A 22,113-nucleotide genomic window follows, 5' to 3' on the forward strand; every position below is an offset into this window, starting at 1 on the left:
GCTTCTTTGTGATGATTCTGGAACGAGGCCTGGTTTGACGCATAAATAATGCTACTGTGCATAATTTAGATTGGGTGTTAAAAAAAAGAAAGGAAACATGAGATCCTTTTACTCTCCTGGTTGCCTCAAAATTCCTTGCTGTTGACTATAAAGCCCAATTCTAAATAATGAGATCACTTATCATTGAGCAGCTGAGGACAGTTTATTGGGATATTGTTATGCTAGCACAATACCGAACACTGCAAACCGTATTTAAGGATTTGCATGAAGTGCAATTCTTAATTCCCTCATATTTCATCCTTTAGCATCCATCAACCAAATGTATGCCTAAATATGTAACAGATATAATGACTTTGGCTTCCCCCATATGCATTAAAGAATATTCACACATAGTGATAAATATTGGAACAGCTGGTTTCTGCATAATTCATATGTCTTAACATCTGAGAGAATGGCCGCCCCCGCCAAACCGTTTTATTGGTTCCCCCGCAAATCAAGACCAAGTCCCTGCTGCCAAGTTTTGCAACCATAGTGGGCCTGTTCATTTTTAATAGCGAGGGGAGAGAAATAGAATTCATAATGATGTTGGTTATTTAGTGGGGCAGACCAACATGTTGCCTTTTTCCTTGAGCAAAGTATGAATCATCACAGCCTTTCCACATTGAAAATATTCTCATTCAACACAAACAAAAACACACAGACAGACTGACACAAAACATAATGCATGCACACAAGCACTGACCCGTGTGCACACCCCCCCCCCCCCCCCTCCACACACACACACACACACACACACACACACCCCACACTGAATTCTCCAAGGACTATTTTTTGTTGAGTCCGCCACTACCTTTGATGTTGATCACCATTAAAAAGGCTGCTTTGTTTATGTGTGTAATTAATACCAAGTCTTTGATTACTGATATTTTTAGAACATAAGAGAAAATTGATATTCCACAAGTTCTCTTTCTCCACAACATAATCAAGTGATACAGGGATCGGCAAAATCTCTACTTTTCAATCGCACACAATACTGTCCTCCCTCGCTCCTGCTCTTTTGTGACAAGAGGTCCATACTGTTGAAATAGTCATGGTCTCCCGTGAGTAAGCTGAATGCTTTTCTGTGTTATGGACAGTGTGAACCATTGTTGCATGAGAGTAGCCCCGGGCAGTTTATTCTTCATAAGGAAAGGGAAGGTGAGAATGCAGTGGGAGATTGGTGTATGAACAATATGGAGAAGAGTATAAGAAGAGGACTGTGCATTTCCAAGGCAAGTTTTGTAATTGGCAGAAACACTGTAAATCACAAGCTCTAACAGAGAGCTTGCTGAAAGGTTTTTACTCCCTAGAGTATCTGTTGCTCAAATATGCTACCTGCCCTGTCTAAATACAGACATCTGCCTCAGAGACTGAGCATTACTGGAGCTCTTTCCGCCTAAAAATCACAACCGTCCTGGGTTTATACACCACAACATGATTCATTTACAATCACCGGCCAGTTGGTTTCATAGATTTTATAAAACTCTAAGTATATGGCTCTAACCCATAATGAAGGCCTTTAAAGATAAGCTACAGAAGGGTTAACAGTTATGTAGCTTTGCCATGTCTCTCTAAATGATTGTTGGCAAGTGTAGTGGCCAATTCCCAATAACTATAAAAAATTTAAAAAAAGGGTTTCTGGGTAATTTTTTCAAAGCAGCTGTGCTCGTGTAACATCTACAGGGAAGGTTGGTTATGAAAGGCCTCTGAGAAACGCTTAAAAAACAGTCACGCCTTTACAGTAAATGCACCTTAGGATCAGAGCAGGCTGGATGGAGGAGCTATAGGAGGACGGGCTCATTGTAATGACTGGAATGGAATTAATGGAACGGTATTAAACACATCAAACATATGGAAATCACATGTTTGACTTTGTTCCATTTATCCTAGGAAACATAGTTGATGATTCTCAAATGCTGTAGTCATGTCAATAAAACATATTGAATAACGAAGGCTCTGATATATACACCCTTGTGCTATATTTACAGCGTGAAATATAAGTAAAATGTTTAACATTGTGTAAGGAACTCATTTTACCACCATTGTTGAAAATGATGTTGTGCAGTGCTCCTTAGAAATGCAAAAGGGCTTTGACTGCAGTGGCACCTGAATGAAATGTGCTTGTTGGATCTAGTTGATTATTGAGGGCTACATCAAGATAAACACATGCTGACTAGAATAATAATTATCCTGACTGACCAAATACGCATCATTTGATGAAAATAAATCTTCAGTCATACTGCTGCAAAGCTGAGATGTGATTGGAAGGAAAGGGCTGTCTGAGAAAAGGTTACTTCCAATTTACAAGCTTCGTTTTCCTGTATGGTTGTGACGGCTTCATATTGGGTATACACTACCGGTCAAAAGTTTTAGAACACCTACTCATTCAAGGGTTTTTCTTTATTTGTACAATTTTCTACATTGTAGAATAATAGTGAAGACATATCAACTATGAAATAACACATATGGAATCATGTAGTAACCAAAAAAAGTGTTAAACAAATCAAAATATATATTTGATTCTTCAAAGTAGCCACCCGTTGCCTTGATGACAGCTTTGCACACTCTTAGCATTCTCTCAACCAGCTTCACCTGGAATGCTCTTAAAACATTCTTGAAGGAGTTCCCACATATGCGGAGCACTTGTTGGCTGCTTTTCGTTCCCGCTGCGGTCCGACTCATTCCAAACCATCTGAATTTGGTTGAGGTCGGAGTATTGTGGAGGCCAGGTCATCTCATGCAGCACTTCATCACTCTCCTTCTTGGTAAAATAGCCCTTACACAGCCTGGAGGTGTGTTGGATTATTGTCCTGTCGAAAAACAAATGATAGTCCCACTAAGCGCAAACCAGATGGGATAGCGTATCGCCGCAGAATGTTGTGGTAGACAGGCTGGTTAAGTGTGCCTTGAATTCTAAATAAATCACTGACAGTGTCAAAAGCAAAGCACCCCTACACCACAACACTTCCTCCTCCATGCTTTACGGTGCAAAATACATATGCAGAGATCATCCATTCACACACACCCCATCTCAGAAAGACAAGGTGATTGGAACCAACAATTTCTAATTTGGGCTTTCCACTGGTCTAATGTCCATTGCTCGTGTTTCTTGGCCCAAGCAAGTCTCTTTTTATTATTGGTGTCCTTTAGTAGTGGTTTCTTTGCAGCAATTTGACCATGAGGCCTGATTCACACAGACTCCTCTGAACAGTTGATGTTGAGATGTGTCTGTTAATTGAACTCTGTGAAGCATTTATTTGAGCTGCAATTTCTGAGGCTGGCAACTCTAATGAACTTATCCTCCGCTGCAGAGGTAACTGTGGGTCTTCCATTCCTGTGGCGGTCCTCATGAGAGCCAGTTTCACCATAGCGGTTGATGGTTTTTGTGACTCCACTTGAAGAAACTTACAAAGTTCTTGACTGACCTTCATGTGTTAAAGTAATAATGGACTGTTGTTTCTCTTTGCTTATTTGAGCTGCTCTTACCATAATATGGACTTGGTCTTTTACCAAATAGGGCTATCTTCTGTATACCACCCCTACCTTGTCACAACAACTGATTGGCTCAAACACACAAATTAACTTAAGGCACACCTGTTAATTGAAATGCATTCCAGGTGACTACCTTGTGAAGCTGGTTGAGAGAATGCCAATAGTGTGCAAAGCTGTCATCAAGGCAAAGGGAGGCTATTTGAAGATTCTCAAATATAAAATATATTTTGATTTGTTTAACACTTTTTTTGGTTACTAAACTCAGCAAAAAATGAAACATCCTTGTCACGCTTGCAGTAGTGGGTGTGGAGTCAGGCGCAGGAAACAGGAGTAGTTGCTAACGGGCTTTTAATGAATTGCACCATAAAAGAAAAGTACACCCACGAAAACACAACTGGGTGTGATCCAACAAACACAAGGATCCGATAACACGTACCACTGCATAAACAACAGTTGACAACAGAAAGTAAGCCCGCACACAGAACAGGTGGGGAAACGGGCTTAAATACTAAACTAAACACTAATCATCCACAGGTGCAAACAATCAAGACAAAACCAACAGAAAAGGGAAAAAGGGATCGGTGGCAGCTAGTAGGCCAGTGACGACGACCGCCGAGCGCCACCCGAACAGGGAGAGGAGTCACCCTCGGCAGGAGTCGTGACAATCCTCTACTGTCAAATGCATTTATTTTCAGCAAACGTAACATGTGTAAATATTTGTATGAACATAACAAGATTCAACAACAGACATAAACTTAACAAATTCCACAGACATGGAATAATGTGACCCTGCATAAAGGGGGGGTCAAAATCCAAAGTAAAAGTCAGCATCTGGTGTGGCCACCAGCTGCATTAAGTACTGCAGTGCATCTCCTCCTCATGAACTGCACCAGATTTGCCAGTTCTTGCTGTGAGATGTTACCCCACTCTTCCACGAAGGCATCTGCAAGTTCCCAGACATTTCTGGGGGGAATGGCCCTAGCCCTCACCCTCCAATCCAACAGGTCCCAGACATGCTCAACGGGATTGCGATCCGGGCTCCTCGCTGGCCATGGCAGAACACTGACATTCCTGTCTTGCAGGAAATCACACACAGAATGAGCAGTATGGCTGGTGGCATTGTCATGCTGGAGGGTCATGTCAGGATGAGCCTACAGGAAGGGTGTCACATGAGGGAGGAGGATGTCTTCCCTGTAACGCACAGCGTTGAGATTGCCTCCAATGACAACAAGCTCAGTCCGATGATGCTGTGACACACCGCCCCAGACCATGACGGACCCTCCACCTCCAAATCGATCCTGCTCCAGAGTACAGGCCTCGGTGTAACGCTCATTCCTTCGACGATAAACGCGAATCCGACCATCACCACTGGTGAGACAAAACCGCGACACGTCAGTGGAGCACACTTTTTGCCAGTCCTGTCTGGTCCAGCGATGGTGGATTTGTGCCCATAGGCAACGTTGTTGCGAGTGATGTCTGGTGAGGACCTGCCTTACAACAGGCCTACAAGCCCTCAGTCCAGCCTCTCTCAGCCTATTGTGGACAGTCTGAGCACTGAAGGAGGGATTGTGCATTCCTGGTTTAACTCGGGCAGTTGTTGTTGCCATCCTGTACTTGTCCCGCAGGTTTGATGTTCTGATGTACCGATCCTGTGCAGGTGTTGTTACACGTGGTCTGCCACTGCGAGGATGATCAGCTGTACGTCCTGTCTCCCTGTAGCGCTGTCTTAGGCGTCTCACAGTACAGACATTGCAATTTATTGCCCTGGCCACATCTGCAGTCCTCATGCCTCCTTGCAGTATGCCTAAGGCACGTTCACGCGGATGAGCAGGGACCCTGGGCATCTTTCTTTTGGTGTTTTTCAGAGTCAGTAGAAAGGCCTCTTTAGTGTCCTAAGGTTTCATAACTGTGACCATAATTGCCTACCGTCTGTAAGCTGTTATTGTCTTAATGATCGTTCCACAGGTGCATGTTCATTAATTGTTTATGCATTAATTGTTGTCATTAATTGTTTAAGCATGGGAAACAGTGTTTACACCCTTTACAATGAAGATCTGTGAAGTTGTTGGGATTCTTATGAATTATCTTTGAAAGACAGGGTCCTGTTTCTTTTTTTGCTGAGTTTACATGATTCCATATGTGTTTTTTCATAGTTTAGATGTCTTCACTGTTATTTTACAATGTAGAAAATAGTAGAAATAAAGAAAAAACCTTGAATGAGTAGGTGTTGAGAAAAGTCCTGTAGTCCTGTGAAAAGCAGGTCAGGATTAACAGGCTTTACTTCAAGCCTTTATGAGGTCACTGAAGAAGTTGATGATTGACTGCACATGACTCTACATACAGTACACATCTTGCACAGACATACCATAAGGATCAGAGGATATGTGAAGGAACACTAGCTAAGCTATCCTACTGGGAATAATACATTTAATTAGTGTTCACACAGTCCATGTTTTGGAGAGAGAGGGAAAAAAAACCTGGCTAGTCTTTTCTAGAGATATCCTTCTTCCCCATAATAAATCTGTCCACGTCTCCCATCCAAACAGCTCCAATATGCCAGGGAGAGAATTTACAGTGCATCTCTGATTTGTTTGCTGCTATTAATGGGGCAGTGAGGAAGGAAGTGGTCTGTGGCTGCCAGCGCAATATCTGACCTCTGAGAGTGCATTAAATCAAGCTATTAGGGGCCGTTGCAATAAAGAGGACAGCCAAGGAAGGCAGAGTACTCTCTCCAAAACAAACATGCCCCAGCCAGACACAACACGAGGCTGGGATCACAACCTCAGGCTGGGCTGATATGGTTTTATAGGGTGTTGCTTGGTGACAGTCAGTCAATTCAGTGGGTTGTCAGTTCTGGTCGGGTGCAAGCCAGATAGATGAACCAGCACAGCGGGCAGCATTGTAGAATGTTAACAAATGCGTGGTTGATGCTGGGGCCAGGAGTTTTCTGTTCCTATTGAAGCCAAACTGGAACATGTTTCTGTATTAAAACATTTACTTTCCTTATAATAAAGAAATACATCATCATTGACAATTATTTTCATCTAGGAGTGGGTGAAGATGACTATTTGGTGGATCTTACACTTCGCCGCATGCATAGGTCGACAGGCCTGACTGCATTTTAAATAATAGTGTCTGTGCCATAGGAGGAAAGAAATTACATTAATTATCACACCAGGACTGCTCTGGTGAGTTTCACAAATTGACAGACCATGTGGTGGACTTTGCTGTGTCTTTCAGACTCAGATAATGGACAAGTCTGATAGAAAAAGGCCCTTGACTTGTGAAACAAAAGGAACTAAAATCGGGGAATGCCAGGGCCATGTCTGGCTCTGTGGGGCACCATTTATTTGAGTTGGGGGGCATGCCCTTTCAATGTCAAGGCTTGTCTGAACACTATACTGTTTTTCACTGATATTCATTACCATATTCCTGTATTACTAGGGCTAGTGTTTGAATTTTGCCTTTCTAAAGACGCTGTCGCAATATGAAAACGTTACATTACCTACCTTCTCTTTTCCTGTTCAAACCTGTGAGGATACGGGGGGCATATCATTTTGACTTACACTGCAATAACTTAAACTCAACCTACACTTCAGCTGCAGTCTGACAGTGGCATGAGTGGACTGGTTTATGATAACCTGGATTTAAAGGGCCAATCCAGTCGTTTTTATCTCAATATTAAATAATTTCTGGGTAAATATTAAGTACCTTACTGCGATTGTTTAAATGAAAATGGTCAAAAATAAACAATTTCGCAAGCAAGAATTTTGCTAGGACTGTCTGGGAGTGGTTTGAGTGAGGGGGAAAGGGAAAGCAAGAAGCAGCATCCAGTATTTCAACCATATCTAAGGCGATTTTAGCAAAAAGTTCAGATATTTACAAATAAACTGGTGCTCTCAGTCAAGCAAAGACATCTATGATTCAATTGTGAATGGTGTTTACGGTGGAATTATTATGTTTATCAGAATGTGAACAACTCATCAAAAGACTATGGGCAAATCACCTGTCAGAACAATTTAGAGACACGGTGTGGCTAATCTCAGTGTGAAGGCTCCCGGTGCGAGCAGTAGTCCAATGGAGCTGTTACATTAAAACAAAAAAAATGCCCAATGCCATCATGCACTGATGATGAAACACTTGAATGCGGGTAACTAGAATCTAGTAGAATGAAGACAATTGGGGAACTAATGCAGTTATCATTCAAATTGAACCAAATGCAATACTGTATGAAAAATTCATGGAACATTTAATGAGATCTACAAAGACCTTTTCCGCTTCACAATATTTATAGTAAAGCGCACAAAAAAGCTACAAAACAAGAGATGATACAAACAACTGTCTAGATCTCATGAAAGGGAAAATAATCAGTTGTAAATTAAAGACTGATCTTTAAAAAAAAAATCTGAGTGGGTAGGGGGTGGAAAACTGAAAAGGTTTGGAACTATCTTTATTTTTGTTATTTTATCTAATTTACCGCCTTGTGATTTCACCAGACTAGAGGTTGACTGACTATGATTTTTCAACGCCGATACCGATTATTGGAGGACCAAAAAAAGCCGATACCGGCCGATTTTATATATATATTTGTAATAATGACAATTACAACAATACTGAATGAACAATAAACACTTTTATTTTAACTTAATATAATACATAAATAAAATCAATTTAGTCTCAAATAAATAATGAAACATGTTCAATTTGGTTTAAATAATGCAAAAACAGTGTTGGAGAAGAAGGTAAAAGTGCAATATGTGCCGTGTAAAAAAGCTAACGTTTAAGTTCCTTGCTCAGAACATGAGAACATATGAAAGCTGGTGGTTACTTTTAACATGAGTCTTCAATATTCCCATTTAAGAAGTTTTAGGTTGTAGTTATTATATGAATTATAGGACTATTTCTCTCTATACCATATGTATTTCATATACCTTTGACTATGGAATGTTCTTATAGGCACTATAGTATTGTCAGCCTAATCTCGGGAGTTGATAGGCTTGGGAAACAGCACTGTGCTTCAAGCACTGCGAAAAGCTGCTGGCAAATGCAGGAAAGTGTTGTTTGAATGAATGCTTACGAGCCTGCTGCAGCCTACCACCGCTCAGTCAGACTGCTCTCTTAATTATAATATAATAAACACACAGAAATATGAGCCTTTGGTCATTAATATGGTCAAATCCGTAAACTATCATTTCGAAAATAAAACGTTTATTCTTTCAGTGAAATACGGAACCGTTCTGTATTTTATCGAACGGGTGGCCACCCTAAGTCTAAATATTGCTGTTACATCGCACAACCTTCAATGTTATGTCATAATTATGTAAAATTCTGGTGAATTAATTACAGTCTTTGTTAGGAATAAATGGCCTGTCAACAGTTCGCAACGAGCCGGCGGCCCAAGCTGCTGCATATACCCTGACTCTGCTTGCACTGAACGCAAGTGACAATTTCCCTAGTTAATATTGCCTGCTAACATGAATTTATTTTATCTACATATGCAGGTTTAAAATATATACTTGTGTATTGATTTTAAGAAAGGCATCGATGTTTATGGTTAGGTACATTATTGCAACGATTGTGCTTTTTTTGCAAAAGCGCTTTTGTTAAATCATCACCCGTTTGGAGAAGTTAACAGGCACCGCATTGATTATATGCAATGCAGAACAAGCTAGTTAACTACACAAGGTTGATGATATTACTAGGTTAACTAGTGATTATGTGAAGATTTATCTTATAAAAACAATCAGTTTAATGCTAGCAAGCAACTTACCTTGGCTCCTTGCAGCCACAAGGTCCTTTTCATGCTGCACTCGTATAACAGATGGTCGGTCAGCCTGCCACGCAGTCTCCTCGTGGATTGCAATGTAATCGGTGTCCAAAAAGGCAGATTACCAATTGTTATGAAAACTTGATATCGGTCCTAATTATTCGGCCATGCCGATTAATCGGTCGACAACCCTACACCAGACAGTCCAAAACCGCATCCCACCAAAACTTCATGGGGATAGCCCCCTTTTTACATTTTTTTTTGCCTAAAATGACATACCCAAATCTAACTGCCTGTAGCTCAGGCCCTGAAGCAAGGATATGCATATTCTTGGTACCATTTGAAAGGAAACACTTTGAAGTTTGTGGAAATGTGAATTGAATGTAGGACAATACAACACAATAGATCTGGTAGAAGAAAATACAAAGAAAAAAACAACCATTTTTTTCTACCGCCATCTTTGAAATTGTCACGATAGTCGTAGAGATTAGACCAAGGCGCAGCGGGTTGAGTGCTCATCATTATTTTATTTAAACGTGAACACGAAAAAAAACAAGTAAACAAAGAAGCGACAGAAGGACAGTTTCACAGGCTAAACTAACAGCAGTGCAAAGACAACGACCCACAAAGGGACAGGTGAAAAACAAGCTCCTTAAGTATGACTCTCAATCAGAAACAACGATGTACAGCTGTTCCTGATTGAGAGCCACACCAGGCAAACAAAGAAATGCACAACATAGACAACCTAGAATACAAAACAAGAACATAAACCAAAAACCCCGGAACACATAAATACAACACCCCTCTAAGTACACACACACCCCGAACCATATAAAACAAATACCCCCTGCCACATCCTGACCAAACTACAATAACCAATAACCCCTTATACTGGTCAGGATGTGACAGAAATGCAAGAGAATGGTCCCAGCCATCACTCTCGTTGTAATTCCGATGGTGTTCACAAGATGGCAGCAGTAGATGTGCAAAGTTTCAGACTGATAACTTGAAGTATGAGCGAACTACATGACATTTAGTGTGAAGTCACCCAGGTACATTTGGGCAAATCGTGAAGGAGACATTTACATTCATATTACATTTTTCTGCAAGAATATCATCGAATCAGTATACTTGGACTTTGATTTAGCTTTTCCAGTATTAGTAGCCATATTATAAGTTCAACATTTGCAAAACAACTAGTTTTCATAACTATGAATATTCTTAGAATTTTTGCCCAAATAGAAAAGGCATGCTGTCGCAAAAGGTTGGCAGCTACATTTTGCAACATATACAGGGTATCCGGATACTACCGTAAAGGCCAGCTCATTGGCTATCTAGCTAGCTTTGTTTGACCCCAATTGGTGCTTATTTGACAAAGATACAGTCGATCAAATGAAGACCGGCCGCGTCATCGGCGTACCATGAAGGCGTCACTCTCTGACCAAATTTGGTGTCCTATAGGATATACTACACTCCTAATGATATAGTGAAGTCTGGTTACATTCTAGGATCTCTGAGGAATACATACGAACGTGATTTGACTGGTTGAAACAACGTTTAGGGTTAGATTTTCACAGATTCCTTTCTTTGTAAATTGAACGAGTGGAAATACAAAATCGATCGTGCATGCTATTTGGACCTTTTTAGGATATGAAAAAGGATTTTATCTAACAAAACGACACTTCATGTTATCTCTGGGACTGTTTGGATGATAAATCAGAGCAAGTTTCAGAATGTAAGTACACATTTCACCTACAGAGGTGAAGTTATCAAACCTATCGCAGTGAAAATAAGTGTTTTGTTGTTAGGAGCTCTCCTCAAACAATAGCATGCCATTTTTTCGCAGTAATAGCTGCTGTAAATTGGACAGTGCAGTTATATTAACAAGAATTTAAGCTTTGAGCCAATATAAGACACTTATATGTAACAACATTTGTTTTTTCTCTAAAATCTGCGATCGTGACACAAGGCGCTGCATGCTTTACAACTGTCCCGTTGACGGAACGCCTGTCCCTATTAAAGGGCATTATCATAATTTTCACCATTTCACAAGTACAACCTCAGTGTGGAAATGTATATAAAACATAAGAAAATCACACTTTTGACTGCACTGGCCTTTAAGAGTGTTAGTCTCTTCATCTATGGGTGGTGCCGTGGAATGTCTAGCGCCTTTTTGGTTTGGCTTTGGACATTCACTCGTCTCTAACACACAACAACACACACCCCTCTCACAGCTTTAGGGTTAGCCCAACAGACAGGTGAGAGGGAGAGTGATCATATTACACCTGGGGTAGCCTTTACGAGAAAATGCCTCAGTCCTAAAAATGTACTTCAATAACATCCACTAGAATGCAGAACGACCCATCAAGCAGCCAATGGCTGACTGAGTGAACTAACCAAACACAGATCCTTTGTTTTGATCGGATTCCGCCGTGAGCAACCATCAGTGGTTTGTAGGCAGCTTTCAGTGTTTTACACTGTCTTGCCACCACAAACCAAAAATCTATTGAAAGGAAAAACATCAAATGGGTTTGTTTGTGCAGATCCATCTGTGTGGAGGGAAGGAGCCAGCTAAGTGAGTCCCAACTATTAAATAGCATGAAGAAACACATGCAACATTAGTAGCAAGGCAAATTAAACTATCTGTTATTAAACACAAGGAGTAAAATTCCTTCCTCTGGCATCGCACTGTTGGTTAACTAATTATTATGCCACATTAATTTTGAAACCCTGAAGCGTTTGTTGAGTTTACCCAAGGTGCAGTGAGTACGTGTTTAGCCCTGTAAAAAGTGGGTTTATTACAAAACAGATCCAACAGCGAGTGATTCAGCGTGAGGCCGAGACAACACAGAGCCAGAGGCTGCTGGGATTGCTTCATTTATATTCCACTGATTGCATCAGAAAATTGTGAGACTGTTAATTGGAGACAATGTGGCCAGAAACAGATACGGAGAGACATGTGACTACAACAATGGCATCAAAGATAATATTTAGCGGAAAGCCTGTGTTAATGATGACAGCAACAAACCTACCAAGCTTTTCTACAGAATTATATACCTTTAATCATTAGGGAAATACTAGCCCTCACAACTATCCCCTCAAATAAACTTCAGTCGTGTTAGATATGCCCAATTGACCTTCCGCTGGTACGTCAAAGTTTCGAATCCAGAAGCAATTGTTATTGCAAATGCTCCCTTGCATCCATCTGAAGACATGTTGACAAAGCCTTCATTTATGACCGATTCCCCAGCCCAGCGAGCATGGCCCCAGCGTGACGTTGATTAGGTGGCTTGTACGAAATAAGCTTGAGAGGCCCATTTCACCGCAAACCTGTATTCATTTAGTTCTGCAGATTTATACTGGCCTGCTATCTCGGCAAGAAAATCCAGCATGACATGAGAGTGAAATTTGCCCTTTTGAAAAGAGGGTTAATCTTTCTTTCTTTCCCACTGAAACCTCAATCTCACTGTGGCCAGCATGCCTCCAATGATCTGGGGGCCACAGCCAGTAAATTAAATTAAATAAACCCATTAGTTACAGCACTGTTACATTCTCACCTCTGCCCAGATGCGCTTTCATGGTAAGTTGTCCCATCATAAAAAAGAAACAAGGGACTCGGTATAGGATTGTGATGCCAAAGTCACCTTGACTCCAAAGACAGGGTGGTCTGTCCTCATTGTTCATCACAAAGATCAATTAAAATAGCCTGTTTTGCAATACAGCACGAGCCCAATATGTTCCGCAGGTGTCTGAAGGTAAATGTATGCTTATTTAAAAATCAATTCATACTTAACATTCTCCCTCCTCGAGTCGTGCAGATGTGAAACAAACTGGAGGTCGATGGGAGTGGAAGGCGACCGTGAGCAGAGTCATCCCAGGCATACTGAAAATGAATGGGATGAATAACCAAGTGTAGCTCACATATCTAAAGATAAACCTCAGACAAAAAGAGAGTCTAATCCTGCTATAGCCCTGGGTATGGGTTGGCATGTTTTCACTCCTATCTTTTCTTCCTGCTCCGAAACATATCTTGTGAATATACTGTAACTACAGTTTGACATCTATCTTTTTCTGGAACGATACAAAGTTTCATAGCTAAATCCGGACATTCAACAGAAAAACAAGACCATGGGGAAACGTGATTGTACCTGTGATGTCTGACTGTGTACCCCTTTGTACTTACCCCCATACATGAAGGATTATGGGATATGTAACTTTTCTTTTAAACACACAAGCATCTTTAACATGATTTCACTGAAACACATTTCCTCGTGTGTCGCCCTGCACAGGTGTGTGTGTGTGGCTGAGCATGTTAAAGGCATAAAGAAAAACTATCAGCCACATTAGCTAAGAGTTGGCTTCACATGTTTGGAAGGAGCTAATGGCCCCATTAAAAGAGGAAGAGCACGTTAACTTGCAACTAAATCTCTAATGCCAATAATCCAAATTATCCAGGAAAAACAATCACCTTCTTATACACCAATTAATAATTAGCATAATCCCTAAAAGCATCCTTTTGCATTTCAGCAGTTTAGTCCAAGTCTCAACGGAACTTGGCATAATGCCACAATCTCTATATAAAAATCACTTCCACCAGCCTATACAGAGAATAGAGGACAACATTATCATGGTGGAGGTCTGATTAATAAAGTATTCTTGATACAGATGGTTGAAACTCGAAAACCGAAATACTTATAAAAGGGTTTCAATAAACACAACTCCCAATGAAGATTTCCTACTTGAAAAGCCCAATCAACACAGAAAGGGAAAGGGGGATACCTAGTCAGTTGTACAACTGAATGCATTCAACTGAAATGTGTCTTCTGCATTTAACCCAACCCCTCTGAATCAGAATACCATCTCACCGTAATTACTGTGTTATGCGTAGTTTACATGTCTAATACTCAGCTCTTTCATTGTTTCACACTGTGCTAAAATATTCTAGCGGAATACCCCATGGTGATTTCAGGCAAAGGAAGAGCATGAATAAATAAACAACTTAAAGCGACGAGAAACTTCAAAGGCAATGGGACAATCGCAGCAAACAAGCTCCTGGAAGCCAATGAATTTCTTTGTTTGTGACAGTGACTCAGGGGTGTAAACAGAGGAATTAACGCACACCTCCGGAGTCTCAGCACATCGCACCGCCATAATTGAATTAAGCCTGTCAATATTGTTGTGAGCTGTGGATGGCGTCAGTGGCGCGAGGTGCATGTGGGCTCACAGGACACCTGTATATTTCTATAGCTAGAACTGCCTTTTCATTCTGCTCTGTTCTTTGGCAAGTCCTTGAAAAAAAAGACAATTGCTTTCCATGTCATCCCAGACTATATCTCAAGGTAATTCGAACATCTTGATACAGCCAAGCTGATGTATTTCCTATGAATAAGCTCTGTGTGTAACATGTCATGGGCATGCAGGCGGAATAATGGTACTGGTGGAGCGTGGAGGGAGAAGTTATTATTTCCACTCTCCCCACATCCCTCAGCTTAACACACTCCTGGAGTACATGTCAGGTCACGGCCACATATTTGAAACATGCTCCCAACAGCCCTTGCGTGACGTCTTGGCTCCATGGCCAGCCCTGTCAGAGAGAACCCTGCTCTGACTGAACCAATGCATCAGCTTGCTTTTGGGTTTGTGTCATGAGACTGCATCACTCACAACCGATAAGGGACATGTATGCACAGCACCAAGTGCTCCAGGAGAGGCTAAAGGAAAATTGGAATCTTGACAAGTATGATTGACATGCTTATTTGTCCCAAAAGGAAGTCTTATTCAGAGAGATTTAAAGATGGTTGTAAAGCAGCATTCTTGCCGAATGGAATCATTGTTCCTTCTGACTAGAAGCACATCACGGCAATTCTGCGGCAAGTAAATAATCCCTGGGAGATAGGAATCCTTTCAAGCTTAAAATGACTTGTGCTTATACTTTATTTTTGGTCCAAAATAAATCACTTAACAGGCGAGACTGGGGCTGTCATTTTCAGGCAATCCATCTATGACATGGAACTGAAATACGGGTCTAAGAATTCCCTGTTTTCCCATTGGCAATGGAATGGAGAAGAATGCAAGGCAGAATTCCATCCAATTCTATTTTGACAGACACAAACCTAAAGGGAGGCTGAGCCTTGATGGCAACCATGCCCCATTGCCAATTCATTGTGTTGGCAAATTGAATCAGCAAATTAAATTCTAAGGTCAAGTAAAGTCAACTTTACTAGAATTGGAGAATGATCACTTTAGGTGTTTGGGTGTAGCTTTGTCCATGACATGGAATAGGAAATGAATGTCAAAGAGAGAGGGTAAGGTATTGCATGTGAATAGCAAGAAGGAGCTGGGGTAGAATGAAATTGCCTGCACTAACCCACTGCCAGAGTGATTTGTTCTCTCTCTAAGTCACAAAGGATGCAGCAGTGTTACTTCTTTCATAATTCTAGTGTCACAATAGAAATAGACTAAGATAACCCCGCAAGGCTGACCCTAGAGTAACACAAAACAAATTGAATCCACATTCTCCCAACACAAAACACTGATTCCATTGCAGAAAAAACTAACATTTTCCCAGGCAGTTCAATGCTGTGCGGATGGTTTTCATGACTAGACTTATTTTGATAATACCTGCTGATATGGTTGAACTGGAAAGATAAGGTGCCGTGAATTGTTCCCACAGTTTCGCTGTGGAGACACATCCACATAAGATAGCTATACACACACCTAAATATCTAGCTAGTAGACATTTAACTAGCTACCTTGTAACAGGTATCGTGCATGTGATTATACACAAGAGTAAATGGCAACACAAACCTGCCATTCATCGTTGTAGGAACTTGCTACAGAGTGAGTTACATTAGGCTATTTAAGTGTGATCCAATATCCATATTTATCCAGACTGACAGTAATTGGTGGTGCAGCAATCTGAAGGTTCTGATTATTCTCCATCATAAACTCATGTTGAACAGCCAGACAGAGAGGACACAAAGGCTTTCTGGGGGGAAGGTGCCGTCTGTGTCATAGCGCTGTGCCATGTCTGCATCCAGTCAAAGGCGCTGGAACGGGGAAATAAATATGTTTCTGTTGTGGACGCTGGTGGAATCTCTGGGCTCTGTGGTGCTTGGGAGTTTAATCAAGTGGAATAGGGGAGGGGGGATGTTGAGACCAACCTGACTGCAGCGGTCCACTCTCTTCACAGGCACTGGGGCATGCTGCTAATTAAAAAGTTTAATTCCACGACTGCCGCGTTGGCATCCCAGTACCCAGAGGTGCGTCCTTGCGAGCCTTGGCGCCATCTTATCAGGCACAGACAGATTCTGGCTTGCCGGGGAGGAGCGGAGGACGTGGAGGCGCTGTAGCAGCAGCAACACAGGCCCAGCTGGAAGATGGAGGGGATGGCATCCAGCCTGCTGCTCAGGGATCTGGCCCACCTCCCTCCATCCCATCTCCCCGCTGACTGGAGTCACGGGCCCCTAGTCTGGTGGCAAGACTCAGGGAGCTGAGCCGTGGAGCGGCATGCTAAGGTGGGAGCGCAGGGGTAAACAAGGGATAAACACAGGATTTAGACTCTCTGATGCTACTCTCAGCAGTAGATCGCTGTCTCCGACACACACTTCCTGTCAGAGGGTCCTGTCTTACTACACTGAAGGGTGCGGATAAAGCTGGGGCTAGAATTCATGCTATTCTCCTGAGTCCCCCCGGGCCTGCAGCAGTGCAAAGACATGGTACTCTGACATGGTCTCTACACTACTAGCATTTCGTATTTACTGAAAAAGTAGAAGCAGTAAACTGGAAATTATTTCGTTAAGCTTTTTCCACCATTCAGTGGGAAACAGAGCCTCGATGAAAAAGTAGATAAAAGAATGAGAGCACTTCATTGCAAGGCCTTGGCAGAGTGTAGAGCCTGCACTGTGTGGGCTTCTGAGCTGTGTAGGTCCCCATTGATCAGAATGCATTACAACTCACACAGAGAGAAAGTCCTCGGTGATGGCAAGGCTGATTCTTTGGCATCTTTTTTAAAGGCCACCTCATATAAAAGCCAGCAGGCAGCAACCAAGACCTCCGCCTGAGGTGAAATAGCTTGAGGAAGGAGAGCACGTTCAGAACACCGTGCTGCACGTTATAAGCACCACTGTAAATTAACATTATTGTTTGTCACATTGTGCAACACAGGGCCATAGCCTTGCAAAGGTACAAAACAGCTCAAAAGATTTACAGTCACATTGCCTCAGCTTTTATCGCTTACAAGGCTTACAAAGTGTCATTCTCCCAACACAATGATAAGGGGCTCGGAAACCTCAGAGCCGCTTCAGAGCTATGCATCTCATTGACAACTCACACAATATGATCAGCATAGTAGTACAACCCAAATAATCTTCCTGGAAAATCAAGTGTAACACAAGCAATAGAGTTGTTCCTGAATACCAGCTCAATGAATCGTCTGTTGTTTTGCAGCACCTATTTAAACCCGAGATAGGCTTCCAGGCAACGGCGTGATTCTTCTAATGATGGTATAGCTATTATGATCTGACACACAGAAAGAACGCCCTGCTGGTTAAAGACTATAGCTTCCCTTCAAAAGCGGTAAGGAGTTTAACAAGGCATAAGGTCCTCCCCGACAAGCCTTTTAAACATTGTGTTACCCGGGTAAAACAGATGTCACCAAGGTGCTGCATCATATTTCATGAACAAGAAGATTAACTTACTCCTTGTGAAATATATGCCCAGCGGATGGGGTACAAAAAAAAATGTTTCACTTGATATTTCTACCAGATGAATTCTGTATGCGTACCAGGATTCTGGAGCACCGTATAACTGTGGCAAGCACAGAATAGCTCTCTCAGTGCACACCTCTTCAGGCTGTGCATTTGTACTGGCTTCTTTTAAATCTTTTACAACGGTACCACATTCATCCTCTGCCAGAGTCAAACTCTCCAAGCCATCACAAAGTATGAAATGGGCCACCGCTGCACAACCAAATTGATTCAGTGCGTTTGACAACATTATTGGACTCAACCTCCTAAGCCAACGTTAAATTGTCGTGATCATGATTTCAGTCATAGGATTAGGCACACTGCCTACACAGTAGGCCTGCACACAGCCTACACAGTAGGACCGGCACACAGCCTACACAGTAGGCCTGCACACAGACGTGGTGTAGTATATTTTTTCTAAACAGCAAAAATCCACATAAATGACATGCTTTGTCTGTAGCATCAGGACGTGGGCAGATCACATAGTTCTGAGTGTAACCTTTTTTTCCCTTGTCACACTACAACACTGTTCACATTTGGCAGACAGAACAGCCACATTGCTATATCGTTCCCATGGGTGTAAAAAACACCACTACCCGATAGTTACATTTCTGCATACGTCATCCTGCGGTTAACATTACTCAGAGGACGAAACGTGGAAATAAATGTTAAGAGCGCTTAAGGGATTTGGTTGGCTCAGGGGCACTAAAACACACAAGCACACTTTGGTGTTATTTATGTAAGCCTGTCATCTTGTCGTCTAATGAGCCTGACACCGAAAGCGTAATGAAACGTCTCACATTAACACGGGCTAAATGAACAGCCAACAGCCGAGGACAGAGGAGAACATAGCTCCCATCCACACTGCAATGAGTTGAGGCCCCTGTGGTCCCTGTATACCAAAGCCCCAAGCCACTGTACTAGACTGGGTTCACAGGCACAGCACCTCATCCCTCTGGGCACAGGCATAGGGACTCTGTGTACTACTGGCTGGCTTCATTTTCATTCTCTGCTCACTGAGTCCATTTGAAATCCAGCATTCCCCTGGTTGGTCAGACCATCATCTTGCTAGATGCTGGCGCTTTATTGAGCGAGTGCCACTGTCAAACGGAGGGACGGAAGAACCCTCAAACAGACCGTGGTTCAATGCCATGATTGTTTATATTTTAATAAACAGAAGAAGGAAAAAATCACAAAGGAGGCAGTGAGACGTGCAGTGTTGTAAAACATAGAAAAACCATGACTGGGTGATGAACCTGACTGGGGGAATCTTTACCTTGAATGTATTGCATGTGAGAAGACATGGATGGCACAACACTCAGGATCAGTAGAGAAACATCTGGATTAGCCGATCAAAATGATGATCTCTCTACCCCCATGCAGTCATAGAGCAAAAGCCTGGCAATATGGCTTTTAGATAGATGGACTTAAATAGGCCTTTAGCTACATGCATTTGGTTTCAGCTCTGTGTCAGATTAAATAGCTTTAAAATGACCACTTTTTCACAATTCCTCCAATATACACTGAATCAGATATGGATCTTGGTGAGCGCAGAATGTTTTCATTTTGTTATTAAGCTACCAGACGTTTTTTCTGCAATGGTGGACATTACAAAGCATTTGCTAAATAAACTCAATATTAGGAACTAGCTATTAACAGATGGAAATAAACAAGGAAATACATTTTGTCGAAATGAGGCAAGATTGTCTATATTTGTGACACTATCAGAACATGTGGTACAGTATGAATACTAACTCGACATCACATCCCAAACCCAGAGTACACTGCTAAGGTACCAGGCCTGTTGCACAGGGACAGTTCTGAACACTGTAGAAAGGTAATACCACAACTGTAGGTGGGATCTAAATATTGTTCCAATGAATGCACTCGCATGAACACCTGAATAGTTTGGCTATTGCTGCATACTATGTTCATATACATGCATACTATGATAAAACATTGTATATTATTGTAAAACTAGGTTCACTGTACTTCAGAAGCAAGATAAAGGTGTACTGCATAAAGGCTACTTTGTTCCCTAGGTGTGGTTTCTAAGTGATATGAATATTTTAGTTTATCATCCAAATCAGTCTAGCTCTCATTTTGATGCAGTGGAATGGATAGAAAAATGAGGCTACATGATAAACTGTTTTGTATCGTTGGATGTAAAACAAGTGGGGGATATTTTAAATAGACTAGAAACATATTTAAGCAGAATTACTTGGCAGGTATCCAATCTAATAGGTAGGCAATTTTTCATCAGAGTTGTTATTTTTATTATGATTATAATGAATAATGGCATTGATAGTGGTATAGGCCTACTTATTATTATTAGTATTATTACAGATAATCTAATGCATTTAAAATATGAACCAATCGAGGCTATCTACCAACACATGGTTTATGTTATGTGGGGTAATGAGACCTCTGAACCAGATAGGGTTATTAAGTGAGAGTGAATGCGCGCACCTGTACCAATCCAGCCCTTTCTCGTAGTTCCTGTCGAAGAAATGTGGCTCATTCCCAACGGCTCTGATATCGGGATGGACCCTCAAAGCTTCGAGCAGAGCCCTGGTACCTCCTTTCTTCACCCCAATTATAATGGCTTGGGGTAATTTTTTCACCCCATAATCCGAGGTGCAGTTCACCCTGAGTTCGTTGTCCGTGGTGCTGAATTCCTGGCGCTCCCTCTCCAGAGCGGGAGATTGATACACCGCGGCAGTTTTAGTCGGAGCCGCCTGATTCCGAACCCAATCCAATGTTCTTTGTTCGGTCTCCACATTATCTTTCACAGTGGAAATTGCAACCGCTTTCTCGGCGGCAGTCACCTCTATCAGCTCCTCGTCCAAATAGCCCTGGGGTGAAGTGGAATAAAGTTTCTCCCTTAATGTTACGAAAGTTGTCTCCTCCGTCACCAGCCTCCCTTGGTACACGTAATTCTCTTGCAAGGGGAACTGTAACGAGTTGTAACAGCTCATCAGGCTATAGAACAAGTAGGTGACAGAAAGGGAGAGGGTGAACATGAATAAAATTTTCCGGGGCACTTTAGAGGTAAAAACCGAAGTGCTGGACCAAAATGCCATCTCTGATAGCAGTGATCCTCTCAAAGAAGTGGCCAGACATGTTTCCACCCCAATACTTGCATGGACACTCAACAACAATAATCTGTCACTATCAACACAGCTCCATTTGAAAATGTGAGTAGCTGAACCACTCCAGCATATCCCCAATTCGCATGGTTATAAGGATACAGGAAATAGATCGTTAAAATTCCGAAAGAATATCGCGTCCCTTTTTTGAGTAGCCTATCGATTTCTTATTCCAACGCTGACAGCCAATGTCACCATTTATTGGACTGAATTTGCAGATTAGCAAGCCTGCGGTCTGGCGTCCTTCCAAATGAGCAGCCTGGTTTGAAATGTGCAGAATGTGATGGACGAAGTCTTGGATTTTACGGAAAAAGAAAAAAGGGAACGCCAAAGTGTTTGAAGTAGTGTGCAAAGCACGTCTTCATCGCGATACACTAGCGGCCAATTACAAATCCGGTGGATCTTCCCAACAAGGGGGAAAAACTGCCACACATTGGTCCTCACTGCTAACTTTGTGCAGTAGAAAGTGAACAACCTTTGCATAAATATTAATTGACTGCGCTCTCTCAGTGGCCAGGAATGTTGCTTGCTGTCCTAATGCCTTCTGTTGATTGGTAGATACGATGTGCGCATCAACTGTGTGAGCTCGCCCGCACGGAAGCACTATTATATTAGTAGGAGCACCACAAGCTCAGTAAGTGAACACCCACTTTTCGCAATCGGTGCCAGAGTGTAGGAAACCCAATGAGACGTCAGATACGACAGCCAGATAGCACTGAGATGGCACTGAGATGGCACTGAGATGGCATTGGAAAGGCGGGATGACTATTCCTCCTCCTCTCCTTTTTCTATGCCTTATGATCAGCAAATATATTGCTGGGTGAATGTAAGGGTGAGTAGGGAAAAGTAGAAAGCGGTGTATTGCCCTGCATGCACTTAAGAAGAAATCTTAAAGATAATTTGCACAACTAATGTAGGC

At 42.0% G+C, this 22,113-nt stretch overlaps 1 protein-coding gene across 1 annotated transcript in view; it reads right to left on the reverse strand.

Moving 5' to 3' along the window:
- The window catches only part of LOC106601107 (heparan sulfate glucosamine 3-O-sulfotransferase 4), a 96,641-nt gene extending 74,796 nt beyond the window's left edge, over positions 1-21,845 (reverse strand). Inside the window, exon 1 of the mRNA XM_014193034.2 lies at positions 20,515-21,845. Within this exon, the coding sequence (XP_014048509.1) occupies positions 20,515-21,128 (614 nt within the window). The 5' untranslated portion in view covers positions 21,129-21,845. The remainder of the gene's footprint in view (positions 1-20,514) is intronic.
- Positions 21,846-22,113: the final 268 nt, after the last annotated feature.

This window comes from Salmo salar, chromosome ssa03 (genome assembly GCF_905237065.1).
Source record: "Salmo salar chromosome ssa03, Ssal_v3.1, whole genome shotgun sequence".
NCBI lineage: Eukaryota > Metazoa > Chordata > Actinopteri > Salmoniformes > Salmonidae > Salmo > Salmo salar.